Genomic DNA, 13,964 nt, shown 5'->3' with positions numbered 1-13,964 from the left:
TCCCGACTCTGCTCCTGCACACCTGGGGGATCTGGGTGTCCCCGCCCACCTTTGTGTGTTTCGGCTTCCAGGGGGCGGGGTCCTGCACACACTCAGCTTTACTCCTCCCCTTCTTCTCCAGGAAGCAGCACTGGAGGGATCCGCACACAGCCATGGCTCATCCAGCACCCCTCTGTCTCCTCTTCTCCAGGCAGCAGCACTGGAGGGATCCGCACACAGCCATGGCTCATGCAGCACCCCTCTGTCTGCTCTCCTCCTCTTCTCCAGGCAGCAGCACTGGAGGGATCCGCACACAGCCATGGCTCATGCAGCACCTCTCTCTCTGCTCTCCTCCTCTTCTCCAGGGAGCAGCACTGGAGGGATCCGCACACAGCCATGGCTCATGCAGCACCTCTCTCTCTGCTCTCCTCCTCTTCTCCAGGCAGCAGCACTGGAGGGATCCGCACACAGCCATGGCTCATCCAGCACCCCTCTGTCTCCTCTTCTCCAGGCAGCAGCACTGGAGGGATCCGCACACAGCCATGGCTCATGCAGCACCCCTCTGTCTGCTCTCCTCCTCTTCTCCAGGCAGCAGCACTGGAGGGATCCGCACACAGCCATGGCTCATGCAGCACCTCTCTCTCTGCTCTCCTCCTCTTCTCCAGGCAGCAGCACTGGAGGGATCCGCACACAGCCATGGCTCATGCAGCACCTCTCTGTCTGCTCTTCTCCAGGGAGCAGCACTGGAGGGATCCGCACAGAGTCATGGCTCATGCAGCACCTCTCTGTCTGCTCTCCTCTTCTCCAGGCAGCAGCACTGGAGGGATCCGCACACAGCCATGGCTCATGCAGCACCCCTCTGTCTGCTCTCCTCCTCTTCTCCAGGCAGCAGCACTGGAGGGATCCGCACACAGCCATGGCTCATGCAGCACCTCTCTCTCTGCTCTCCTCCTCTTCTCCAGGCAGCAGCACTGGAGGGATCCGCACACAGCCATGGCTCATCCAGCACCCCTCTGTCTCCTCTTCTCCAGGCAGCAGCACTGGAGGGATCCGCACACAGCCATGGCTCATGCAGCACCCCTCTGTCTGCTCTCCTCCTCTTCTCCAGGCAGCAGCACTGGAGGGATCCGCACACAGCCATGGCTCATGCAGCACCTCTCTCTCTGCTCTCCTCCTCTTCTCCAGGCAGCAGCACTGGAGGGATCCGCACACAGCCATGGCTCATGCAGCACCTCTCTGTCTGCTCTTCTCCAGGGAGCAGCACTGGAGGGATCCGCACACAGCCATGGCTCATCCAGCACCCCTCTGTCTGCTCTCCTCCTCTTCTCCAGGAAGCAGCACTGGAGGGATCCGCACACAGCCATGGCTCATGCAGCACCTCTCTGTCTGCTCTCCTCTTCTCCAGGGAGCAGCACTGGAGGGATCCGCACACAGCCATGGCTCATGCAGCACCTCTCTGTCTGCTCTACTTGTCAGTTTGCACCCCACTCACCTCCATTATTTTCTCCTTCCTGTGATTTCGCCTTTCCCTACTTTGTTGTCATACCGGGGCGCTTAGAGCACACACGCGGTCCTGGCACACCTACAGTCACAGAAATCATACACACATTCAGAGCACACACAGAGTCTGGGCACACGTACAGTCAAGGTAGACAGAAATGCTAAGTGCACACACACAGTCACAGAATCTGGGAACACATACAGACAATGTAGTCACACTTCCTTAGAGCACACACAGTCCCGGCACACATACAGTTAAAGCAGAGCCCTAGGCTCCTTCAGAAAAAAATAAGTCAGCCACTACAAATACTGTAGCTGCTGACTTTTAACCACTTTACCACCGGAGGATTTTCCTGCTTTACGTCCAGGCCACTTTTTGCAACTTGGCACTTCGCGAATTTAACTGACAATTGCGCGGTCATGCAACGCCGTACCCATTCGAAATTTACGTCCTTTTTTTCCCACAAACAGAGCTTTCTTTTGGTGGTATTTGATCACCTCTGCGCTTTTCATTTTTTGCGATATTAATATAAAAAGAGCGAAAATTTTGCGGAAAAATTGACATTTTCTATTTTGACAGTTAAAAAATATCCAATATATTCAATTTTTGTCATATATTTAGGCCAAAATGTATTTAGCTACATGTCTTTGACAAAAAAATTCTCAATGAGAGTATTTTTAACCGCTTTAAGACTGGAAGATTTTACCCCCTTCCTGACCAGGCCATATTTTGCAATTCGGCACTGCGTTACTTTAACGGACAATTGCGCGGTCATGCAACGCCATACCCATTCGAAATTTACGTCCTTTTTTTCCCACAAACAGAGCTTTCTTTTGGTGGTATTTGATCACCTGTGCGATTTTTACTTTTTGCGCTATAAACAAAAAAAAGAGCGACAATTTTGAAAAAAATAACAATACTTTTTACATTTTTTTTATATGAAATTCCCCCCCAAAAAATGTAAAAATCACAATTTTTTAACATTTTAGGCCAATTTGTTTTCTGCTACATATTTTTGGTAAAAAAAAATCGCAATAAGCGTATTTTGATTGGTTTGCGCAAAAGTTATCGCAGCTACAAACTACGAGAAATTTCTGTCATTTTTATTGTTTTTTTTTTTAAACTAATAATGACGGCGATCTGCGATTTTTTTTTTTTTGCGGGACTGCGACATTGCGGCGGACAGATCGGACCCTTGACTGACATTTTTGACACTTTTGGGGGTACCAGTGACATTACTGCAGTAATCAGTGCTATACATATGCACTGTTACTGTAAAAATGACACTGGCAGGGAAGGGGTTAACTTTGTGGGTGATCAAGGGGTTAAATGTATGCCTGGTGCTTACTGACGTGTGTGGGGGGAGGTGACTGAGTGACACAGACACAGATCGCAGGTTCAGCTATGCTGAATCCTGTTATCTGTCACTGTCTGTCACATAGGAGATCCGCCCGCTTTGTTTACACAAGCGGGCGGATTTCCTCACTCGATCCCTGACGATCGGGGAAGAGCGGCGGTTATCACCGCCGCTCCTCCCCTGGCCCGACTCCCACTGTGTCTGAATACAGCGGGAGTGAGCCTCCGGCGGCGCGTGCGTGCCGCCAAGAAGGGGAGGAGTCCAGCGACGTAGGTCTATGTCGCTGGACGATAACGAGCCACTTTGCCGCAGTAGCAGCTCAGTGAGCGGTCGGCAAGTGGTTACTATTAGGACACTTACCTGTCAACGATCCTAGTGATGTCCTCACCCAAGCCGATTTTTCAGTCCGCTCTCGGGTGCTGCTGCATCTTGGCTAAGGGAACCGGCGGTGAAGTCGCAAGGTCAGCAGAGGGAAGCACGAAGTGCTCTAGAGTTTTGACTGCATTGACTTTGGACTTGATAAAGCACAGTGGACCAACACCAGCGGATGGCATGGCCCCCAAATCATCCCTGACTGTGGAAACTTTGCATTTCATTTGGAGATCAGGGTCCCAGAGTCTGGAGGAGGAGGAGTGGAGAGGCACAGACTTCAAGTTGCATGAGGTCCAGTGTGAAGTTTTCACAGTCAGTGATGATTTGGGGAGCCGTGTCATCTGCTGGTGTTGGTCCACTGTTTCCAAAGTCAGCGCAGCCCTCTACCAGAAAAATTCTAGAGCACTTCTTGCTTCCAGCTTTATGGAGATGCTGATTTCATTTTCCAGCAGGACTCAGCACTGCCCACACTGCCAAAACTACCAATACCTGGTCACATGATCATGGTATAACTGTGCTTGGTTGGGAAGCAAACGGGCCTGATCTAAACCCCATAGAGAATCTGTGGGGTATTGTCAAGAGGAAGATGAGAGACACCAGACCCTACAATGCAGACGAGCTGAAGGCCGCTATCAAAGCAATGTGGGCTTCCATAACACCTCAGCAGTGCCATAGGCTGATCGCCTCCATGCCACGCCGCATTGATGCAGTAATTCATGCAGAAGGAGCCCCAACCAGGTATTGAGTGCATCCTATACTGTACATGGACAGACTTTTCACTAAGACAACATTTCTGTATTAAAAATCCTTTTTTATTGGTCTAATTTTCTGAGATACTAAATTTCGGGGCTTCACCAGCTGTAAGCCATAATCATCAAATGTGTGTAACGCATCTGTATAAAATATAGGAGTTTCACTTTTTGAATTTAATTACTGAAATAAATGAACTTTTTGATGATATTCTAATTTTATGAGATGCACCTGTACACTTAGAGCACACACATAGTCTGGGCACACATATAGTGAAAGCACACACACACTTAGGATACACACAAAGTCCGGGCACGCATACAATCAAGGCAGACATACACACACCCCTAGAGCAAACATACAGTCTGGGTACTTCTACTGTATAGTCAAGGCAGACTCACACTTTGAGCACACAGGTACAGTCAAGGGCATACATACATTCAAGGGAGACACACTAGAGCACGCACAAAGGCCAGATACACAGTCAATGCAGACACACACAGTCTGGGCACACATACAGTCCGGGCACCCACACAGTCTGGGCACACATACAGTCCGGGCACCCACACAGTCGGGGCGCACACAGTCTGGGCACACATACAGTCCGGAACACACATAGTCTGAGCACACGCACAGTCTGGGCACACATACCGTCTTAGTACACACACACAGTCCGGAACACACACAGTCTGGGTACACACACAGTCTGGGCACACACACACAGTCTGGGCACACAGTCTGGGCACACACACACAGTCTAGGCACACATACAGTTAGGACCATACAAAGTCTGGGCAGACACACAGTCTGGGCACACATACAGTCTGGGCACGCACACAGTCCGGAACACACACAGTCCAGGCACACACACAGTCCGGAACACACACAGTCTGGGCACACACACACTTTCTGGGCACACACACAGTCTGGAACACAAACAGTCCGGGCACACACACAGTCCGGGCACACATACATTCCGGAACATACACAGTCTGGGCACACACACAGCCCTGGCACACATACAGTCTGGGCACGCACACAGTCTCGGCACACATACAGTCCGGAACACACACAGTCTGGGCACACACACAGCCCGTGCACACATACAGACTGGGCACGCGTACAGTCCGGGCACACACACAGTCCGGGCGCACACAGTCTGGGTACACATACAGTCCGGAACACACATAGTCTGAGCACACACACAGTCTGGGCACACATACAGTCTGAGTACACACACAGTCCGAAACACACACAGTCTGGGCACACAGTCCGGGCACACACACAGTCTGGGCACACACACAGTCTGGGCACACACACAGTCTGGGCACGGCACACACACAGTCTGGGCACGGCACACACAGTCTAGGCACACATACAGTTCGGAACACACATAGTCTGGGCAGACACACAGTCAGGGCAGACACACAGTCTGGGAACACATACAGTCTGGGCACACACACAGTCTGGGCACACACACAGTCCGGAACACACACAGTCCCGGCACACACACAGTCTTGGGCACACACTCAGTCTGGAACGCACACAGTCCGGGCACACACACAGTCCGGGCACACACAGTCTAGGCAGACGCACACAGTCTGGGCACACACACACATTCTGGGCACACACAGTCTGGAACACACAGTCCGGGCACACACAGTCCCGGCACACACACAGTCTTGGGCACACACTCAGTCTGGAACGCATACAGTCTGGGCACACATAGTCCGGGCACACACAGTCTGGGAACACGCGCAGTCTTGGCACACGCACAGTCCGGGCACACACACAGTCTGGGCACACACAGTCCACACATGACTGATCCTTTTTCTTGATCAATTGTTGCAATTGTCTTTAGATCTTCAGACTGACTCGCTGAAGATGGAGAAAACTAAGAGTCACGTCAATGCGATATTAGACCTCACCCTGGAGATCGTCTATCTGCTGACTGGAGAGGTGAGGAGGATTCTGGGAGGTCACATGACATCACTCTTATCTCTATTAATAAAACACAGACCTGACCGGAGAGGTGAGGAGGATTCTGGGAGGTCACATGACATCACTCTCATCAATATTAATAAAACACAGACCTGACCGGAGAGGTGAGGAGGATTCTGGGAGGTCACATGACATCACTCTTATCTCTATTAATAAAACACAGACCTGACCGGAGAGGAGAGGAGGATTCTGGGAGGTCACATGACATCTCTCTTATCTCTATTAATAAAACACAGACCTGACCGGAGAGGTGAGGAGGATTCTGGGAGGTCACATGACATCACTCTCATCTCTATTAATAAAACACAGACCTGACCGGAGAGGTGAGGAGGATTCTGGGAGGTCACATGACATCACTCTTATCCCAATTATAAAACACAGAGCTGACCGGAGAGGTGAGGAGGATTCTGGGAGGTCACATGACATCACTCTTATCTCTATTAATAAAACACAGACCTGACCGGAGAGGAGAGGAGGATTCTGGGAGGTCACATGACATCTCTCTTATCTCTATTAATAAAACACAGACCTGACCGGAGAGGTGAGGAGGATTCTGGGAAAATTATAGCGACATCCTTTCTGATTGCTACTTTTTATTTAGAATTACTCGCTGGTGAAGACTTCATCTCTTGAGAGGGACATCTATCCCCCTATGTCTAGAAAATGGAGCAGGACCCAAAGCCCTTTCACAGGACCTTCACCTCCCCTGCTGGCACCTGGGAGAAACGACAAGAAGATCCTAGAAGTCACCCAGAAGATCATTGAGCTGCTGACAGGAGAGGTGAGCGGTGCCGGGAATTCTGGGACATTATCCAGTAACAGACAAGGGATGTGTCTGGATGGTGACTGTATCATTGTGTGTGTCAGGTTCCTATAAGGTGTCAGGATGTCACTGTCTATTTCTCCATGGAGGAGTGGGAGTATATAGAAGGACACAAGGATCTCTACAAGGACGTCATGATGGAGAATCAGCCGCCCCTCACATCACCGGGTAAGAGGAGACTTTATTGTAAAGGAGAGAGCAGTACGGAGGGTCCACCTAGATCCCCCATCATCTGATAAACACATAGAAACAATGTATTCAGTCAGTGTGTGTTTCCTACAGATGGATCCAGTAATGGGAACCCACCAGAGAGATGTCCCCGTCCTCTGTATTCCCGGGAACCCACACAGGAACATCACAAGGACCCTCAGGATTATGAGGTAGGTGGAATCCTTCCTCTTGTGATCCACCTTTACCTGTCCAAGAAGATCGCTGAGGTCCAGGCAACATATTAATACATCCAGAAAAGGGCCAACATCCCACCTTCCTTTGACCATCTCCAACCACCACAATGTGATCTGTACAGAGACCATGGAGCCAAATCTGATGGAGTCCCACTAATAATGTTGGATAACAATACGTTTCTTTTTTTTTTCCTTTTTATGATGCAGGCGGACCACTTGATTGTTGTTAAAGTGGAAAGTGATGAAGAAGAGCTGTATGTGAGGGATGATGGGCAATATACAAAAAAGGAGGAGATCCCTCCAGAGATCAGAACAGGTGAGTACTAAACACTCAATCCAGAGAAGAATCCCAGATCTCTTCTTGGGGCAGAGGGAAAGATCAGTACAGGTAAGATGTGGTACCATTTGGGGACCTCTAGGGTGAGGTTCTACTTTGACCGACGGGCTGAACGGAGTAGGAGCTACAGGGTGAGGTTCTACTTTGACCGACGAGCTGAATGGAGTAGGAGCTACAGGGTGAGGTTCTACTTTGACCGACGGGCTGAACGGAGTAGGAGCTACAGGGTGAGGTTCTACTTTGACCGATGAGCTGAACGGAGTAGGAGCTAAAGGGTGAGGTTCTACTTTGACTGACGAGCTGAACGGAGTAGGAGCTACAGGGTGAGGTTCTACTTTGACCGACGAGCTGAAGGGAGTAGAAGCTACAGGGTGAGGTTCTACTTTGACCAACGAGCTGATGGAGTAGGAGCTACAGGGTGAGGTTCTACTTTGACAGACGAGCTGAACGGAGTAGGAGCTACAGGGTGAGGTTCTACTGTGACCGACGAGCTGAACGGAGTAGGAGCTACAGGGTGAGGTTCTACTTTGACCGACGAGCTGAACGGAGTAGGAGCTACAGGGTGAGGTTCTACTTTGACCGACGAGCTGAACGGAGTAGGAGCTACAGGGTGAGGTTCTACTTTGACCGACGAGCTGAACGGAGTAGGAGCTACAGGGTGAGGTTCTACTTTGACCGACGAGCTGAACGGAGTAGGAGCTACAGGGTGAGGTTCTACTTTGACCGACGAGCTGAACGGAGTAGGAGCTACAGGGTGAGGTTCTACTTTGACCGACGAGCTGAACGGAGTAGGAGCTACAGGGTGAGGTTCTATTTTGACCGACGAGCTGAACGGAGTAGGAGCTACAGGGTGAGGTTCTTCTTTGACCGACGAGCTGAACGGAGTAGGAGCTACAGGGTGAGGTTCTACTTTGACCGATGAGCTGAACGGAGTAGGGGCTACAGGGTGAGGTTCTACTTTGACCGATGAGCTGAACGGAGTAGGAGCTACAGGGTGAGGTTCTACTTTGACCAACGAGCTGAACGGAGTAGGAGCTACAGGGTGAGGTTCTACTTTGACCGACGAGCTGAACGGAGTAGGGGCTACAGGGTGAGGTTCTACTTTGACTGATGAGCTGAACGGAGTAGGAGCTACAGGGTGAGGTTCTACTTTGACCGACGAGCTGAACGGAGTAGGGGCTACAGGGTGAGGTTCTACTTTGACCGATGAGCTGAACGGAGTAGGAGCTACAGGGTGAGGTTCTACTTTGACCAACGAGCTGAACGGAGTAGGAGCTACAGGGTGAGGTTCTACTTTGACCGACGAGCTGAACGGAGTAGGGGCTACAGGGTGAGGTTCTACTTTGACTGATGAGCTGAACGGAGTAGGAGCTACAGGGTGAGGTTCTACTTTGACCAACGAGCTGAACGGAGTAGGAGCTACAGGGTGAGGTTCTACTTTGACCAACGAGCTGAACGGAGTAGGAGCTACAGGGTGAGGTTCTACTTTGACAGACGAGCTGAACGGAGTAGGAGCTACAGGGTGAGGTTCTACTTTGACCGACGAGCTGAACGGAGTAGGAGCTACAGGGTGAGGTTCTACTTTGACCGACGAGCTGAACGGAGTAGGAGCTACAGGGTGAGGTTCTACTTTGACCGACGAGCTGAACGGAGTAGGAGCTACAGGGTGAGGTTCTACTTTGACCGACGAGCTGAACGGAGTAGGAGCTACAGGGTGAGGTTCTACTTTGACCGACGAGCTGAACGGAGTAGGAGCTACAGGGTGAGGTTCTACTTTGACCGACGAGCTGAACGGAGTAGGAGCTACAGGGTGAGGTTCTTCTTTGACCGACGAGCTGAACGGAGTAGGAGCTACAGGGTGAGGTTCTACTTTGACCGACGAGCTGAACGGAGGAGGAGCTACAGACGGGAAAAGACCAAAGCAAGAGTGAAAACATTTCTTCTGTCTTTCTGCCGGTGACCCAGAAGAAAAAACAATAAAACATGCATACATGGAAGAAACACCAGACCAAAAGATAAGAGTCCAATTTAATTTATTGGTATTGTGCTAAAAGAGATCCAACGAGTTTCGAAGGTCAGAAGAACTCCCCCCTTCATCAGGGCTTCAGTTAACCACTTCTGGTTGGATGTTCTTGACTTTCCGTGGTTATACCGGGATGATTCCTGCAGCTACAGGCATCATCCAGATATCTTCTTTTCAGCCAGCAATTCCCTGTAATGTAAAAGCCATCCTAGCGGCTTATCAGCCACTGGATTGCTTTTACAGGCAAAAGGAGGAGACATCCACCCCCCTCCCGTCGCCTCCCTGGGTGATTAAATACCACTAAAAGAAAGCTCTTATGGGGGAAGAAAATGAAAACAATGTATATGAGTACACAATTGTCATTCAAAGTGTGACTGCGCTGTAAGCTAAAAATTGGCCTGGGCAGGAAGGGGGCAAAAAGTGCCTGGTATTGGGGGGCAGGAAGGGATGGAAGTGCCCAGTATTGGGGGGGGGGCAGGAAGGGGGCAAAAATGCCTGGTATTGGGGGGCAGGAAGGGATGGAAGTGCCCAGTATTGGGGGGGCAGGAAGGGGGCAAAAATGCCTGGTATTGGGGGTCAGGAAGGGATGGAAGTGCCCAGTATTGGGGGGGCAGGAAGGGGGCAAAAATGCCTGGTATTGGGGGGGCAGGAAGGGATGGAAGTGTCCAGTATTGGGGGGCAGGAATGGGATGGAAGTGCACAGTATTGGGGGCAGGAAGGGGATTGAAGTGCCCGGTATGGGGGGGCAGGAAGGGGATGGAAGTGCCTGGTATTGGGGGACAGGAAGGGATGGAAGTGTCCGGTACTGGGGGGCAGGAAGGGATGGAAGTGCCCAGTATTGGGGGGGGCAGGAAGGGGGAAAAAATGCCTGGTATTGGGGGGGCAGGAAGGGATGGAAGTGTCCAGTATTGGGGGGCAGGAATGGGATGGAAGTGCACAGTATTGGGGGGCAGGAAGGGGATTGAAGTGCCCGGTATTGGGGGGCAGGAAGGGGATGGAAGTGCCTGGTATTGGGGGACAGGAAGGGATGGAAGTGTCCGGTACTGGGGGGCAGGAAGGGATGGAAGTGCCCAGTATAGGGGGGCAGGAAGGGGTTATAAGTGTCTGGTATTGGGGGGGCACAAAGGAGATGGAAGTGCCCAGTACTGGGGGGCAGGAAGGGATGGAAGTGCCCTGTAATGGGGGGCAGGAAGGAATAGAAGTGCCCGGTATTGGGAGGCAGGAAAGGGTGGAAGTGCCCAGGTATTGGGGGTCAGGAAGGGGGTGGAAGTGCCCGGTATTGGGGTGGCAGGAAGGGGTGGAAGTGCCCAGTATTGAAGTGGTTAAAGATGAGAACCTTATTTGGACTCAAAGTAAGGCTTTCCTGTCTAACTCTGTGCAGGGAAGCTGATTGGTGGATTAGAAGAGTTACTCACCAGCATCCTCATGAACACTCTTGCGGTTCTCATCTTTAACTAAAGCCCTGATGAAGGGGTAGTTTCTTTGACCGCCGGAAACGCATTGGTACCATTGGTGCACAATACCAGGAAATTAAATCAGACTCTCTTATCTTTTGGTGTGGCTAAATCTGAGTCTCTGCACCTCTTGGATGTCTTTTTTTTTTTTTTTTTTATCGGTGTCCTAGAACACATTCTTAGAATATGAAGCTATAGATGAAGAAGAGATAAAGGTTATGAGATGACGGGTGATGAGTTGTGTAAGGAGAGTAGGGAGATCAGCCCAGGTGAGTAATAAAAAAAATAAATCCAAAAAATAGAATAATCAATCGTTTTATTTCCAGGAGGTGAACAGAGGATGAGCAAGAGCTCAGAGGAACATCGTTCCTCCACTCCAGAGTACGATGACCTTGTCGATGGTTCTCCAGGAGAAGACTCCTTTAGCAACGACCTTCATCCAGGATTTCATAGTGTGGATAGATCACCGGATCCCTCTAATACTGAGGAATCTTATCCGGACAGATTGTATAATCTTTCCCCGGACATCGATCCTGGACTTTCCAGAGCAAGCAGATCACCCAATACCTCAGCCTACGGCCTGGTGCTTGTCGACACTGCCGATACCCAAACTCACGGTGTCGTCGAACCTTTTTTTTGTTCGGCGTGCGCAAAATGGTTCTTACTGAAACTACCTCCTGGCCAGCAGAAGTCAATCACACCCAAAGTGCCGTTTTTATGTCCGGATTGTGGGAGAAGCCTGACGCAGCACGAAGGTCTCCCTCAACCCAGGAGGACGGACATCGTCAAGCTGACGCACGTTTGTTTTGAGTGCGGAAGATGTTTTACGGTGGAGTCCAATCTCTTCAGGCATCGGCTCACTCACAGCAAAGACCAACCTTACCAATCTACCGAGGGCAGGGCGAGGTTTAACCAAAGCGCCGAGCATCAGAGGGTTCACTCCAGCGAAGGTCTGCTCGAATGTTCTGAATGTGGCGAATGCCTTTCGGGGAAGAGCTGTCTTCTGAATCATGAGAGACTTCACGCCGAGGAGAAACCATATTCCTGTCCCGAAGGTGGGAAGAGTTTTGGGGATCAGGTAGTCCTCTATCGGCATCACGAGCGAGTTTTCTCGGACTATAAGCCGTTTTCTTGCCCGGAATGCGGGAAATTTTACACCTCCAAGTCCGTTCTCAACCGCCACCTGAAGCTTCACTCCGACTATAAGCCGTTCCCGTGTTCGGTGTGTGGGAAATGCTTTGCCAATAAGTCTCTGCTCAACAGCCACCGGAGGGTTCACAGTAAACCGTTCTCCTGCGTGGAGTGCGGAAAGTGTTTCACATTCAGATATCACCTCACCAAACACGAACAGACACACGCTGGAGGGAGCCATCTTTTGGAACCGAGAGAACAGAAGTTTTTGTACTCAAATGAATTATTAGACAGCGGAAATCCTGTGGGTCAGACATTTAATTTTTAACCAAAATAAAGTCCAATTTTGTAAAATATTCCTGTACTGGTTTGTGTGCGCTCCTTTAAGGTGTCCTCCACCTTCCCTATGGAGGTTTCATACCCTTCCTCGGTTTGTAGATGTGTTGTTGGGAGTCAGAACTTAGGGGCCCCTCCCCCTGAGTTCTTACGGTTGCTGCCATGTCCTGGCATTAATAACCCATGCTGTCTTTTGGACCCCGAGCATAAATTACAGTGACCTGCAAATAAAGATGATAATGCTATAAACACCCAGGAGCCAGGAGATGGCATGTGTTATCAGCTCAATGCCAGGTATTCCATAGGGTAGCAACTGTTTAAAGAGCTCAGTAGCTCAAGCTGATTTTTACTGACTCTTATCTGACTCTGTTTTGACTCATTCAGAGTGTATATAAAAAATCAGCTTGAGCTACTGAGCTCTATAAACAAATTCATGTAACAAAATAGTTTCCTTCTGAAATGCACCACATGTAAGCTAAACCTTTTATACAGACATACATACATAATATATACTGTATACTGTATGTATATACATGTATACACAATTTTAAAAATATGATGTTTTTGGCCAGGAAAGTAGGAACCACTGCACATAATTTGGAAAAAGGGAACATTGGGTTTATTTACTACTGTACTATTAATAGCCAGCATTTTGAATTGACCTGAATAACAGGATACCGGATTACTCGCGCATAGCTGAAGGAAGTCAACACCCCCCTTTCCCTACATATCTCATTTTTCAGGGAATAAGTGCAGAACTAGTGCTGGGCTTTCTTATTAGATTATTAGAAAACCCAGCACACCTGTTTCTATGGAAAAAAAAACAGGATATTGGATTACTCAAGCATAGGTGAGTGAATTCAAACAACATTCAGCTTTCCGTAGATATCTCACTTTTCAGTTAATAAGTGCAGAGCTAGTGCTAGGCTTTCTTATTAGAAAACCCAGCACACGTTTCTATGTAAAAAAAAATAAAACAAATCTGGATACCGGATTTCTCAAGAATAGCTGAATGAAGTCAGATAAAGAACACTCAGCTTTCTCTAGATATATAATTTTTCAGTCAATAAGTGCAGAACTATTGCTAGGCTTTCTTATTAGATTATTAGAAAACCCCTAGGACCCCGAGGACATGTGCTCCTGGCTTTTATACAGTATCCCAGCAAGCACTGAGGTGACCTGCCCTCTGCCAATCATCAGGACTGTATCAAAAGCCTATGCACCCATTGGTCAGGTTTCCTTCCACTGTCCAACATGCCTCCCTATTGGACCAGCGTGAAACACTCTGCAGACCGAATGAATCGCATACTGAGCACAATGAGCAGACCTCACTAAAAGATCCTGCTCTCTGGTAGGCAGAGAACAATAAAGATTTACCTGCAGCCCCTCTGGTAAGCAGACAGAGCTCAAAACTATACTCACTCACTAGCACCTACCTAGGAGGGTGCTACATACAGGATTTATATAGCGCCAACAGTTTGCGCAGCGCTTTACAA

At 49.6% G+C, this 13,964-nt stretch overlaps 2 protein-coding genes across 2 annotated transcripts in view; one reads left to right on the top strand and one right to left on the bottom strand.

Annotated features, from left to right (window-relative positions):
• The window catches only part of LOC309563395 (uncharacterized protein), a gene marked incomplete at its 5' end in the record, with an annotated part of 136,683 nt that extends 124,204 nt beyond the window's left edge, over positions 1–12,479 (top strand). Inside the window, 6 exons of the mRNA XM_082267789.1 lie at positions 5,821–5,918; positions 6,562–6,741; positions 6,828–6,951; positions 7,066–7,163; positions 7,395–7,503; positions 11,328–12,479. Of these exons, the coding sequence (XP_082123915.1) occupies positions 5,821–5,918; positions 6,562–6,741; positions 6,828–6,951; positions 7,066–7,163; positions 7,395–7,503; positions 11,328–12,460 (1,742 nt within the window). The 3' untranslated portion in view covers positions 12,461–12,479. The remainder of the gene's footprint in view (positions 1–5,820; positions 5,919–6,561; positions 6,742–6,827; positions 6,952–7,065; positions 7,164–7,394; positions 7,504–11,327) is intronic.
• The window catches only part of LOC309564374 (uncharacterized protein), a 350,413-nt gene that overhangs the window by 216,438 nt on the left and 120,011 nt on the right, over positions 1–13,964 (bottom strand). The window lies entirely within an intron of this gene.

This window comes from Pelophylax lessonae (assembly GCF_965119305.1).
Source record: "Pelophylax lessonae genome assembly, chromosome: 9".
NCBI lineage: Eukaryota > Metazoa > Chordata > Amphibia > Anura > Ranidae > Pelophylax > Pelophylax lessonae.
This window is presented reverse-complemented; position numbering and strand designations above follow the sequence as displayed.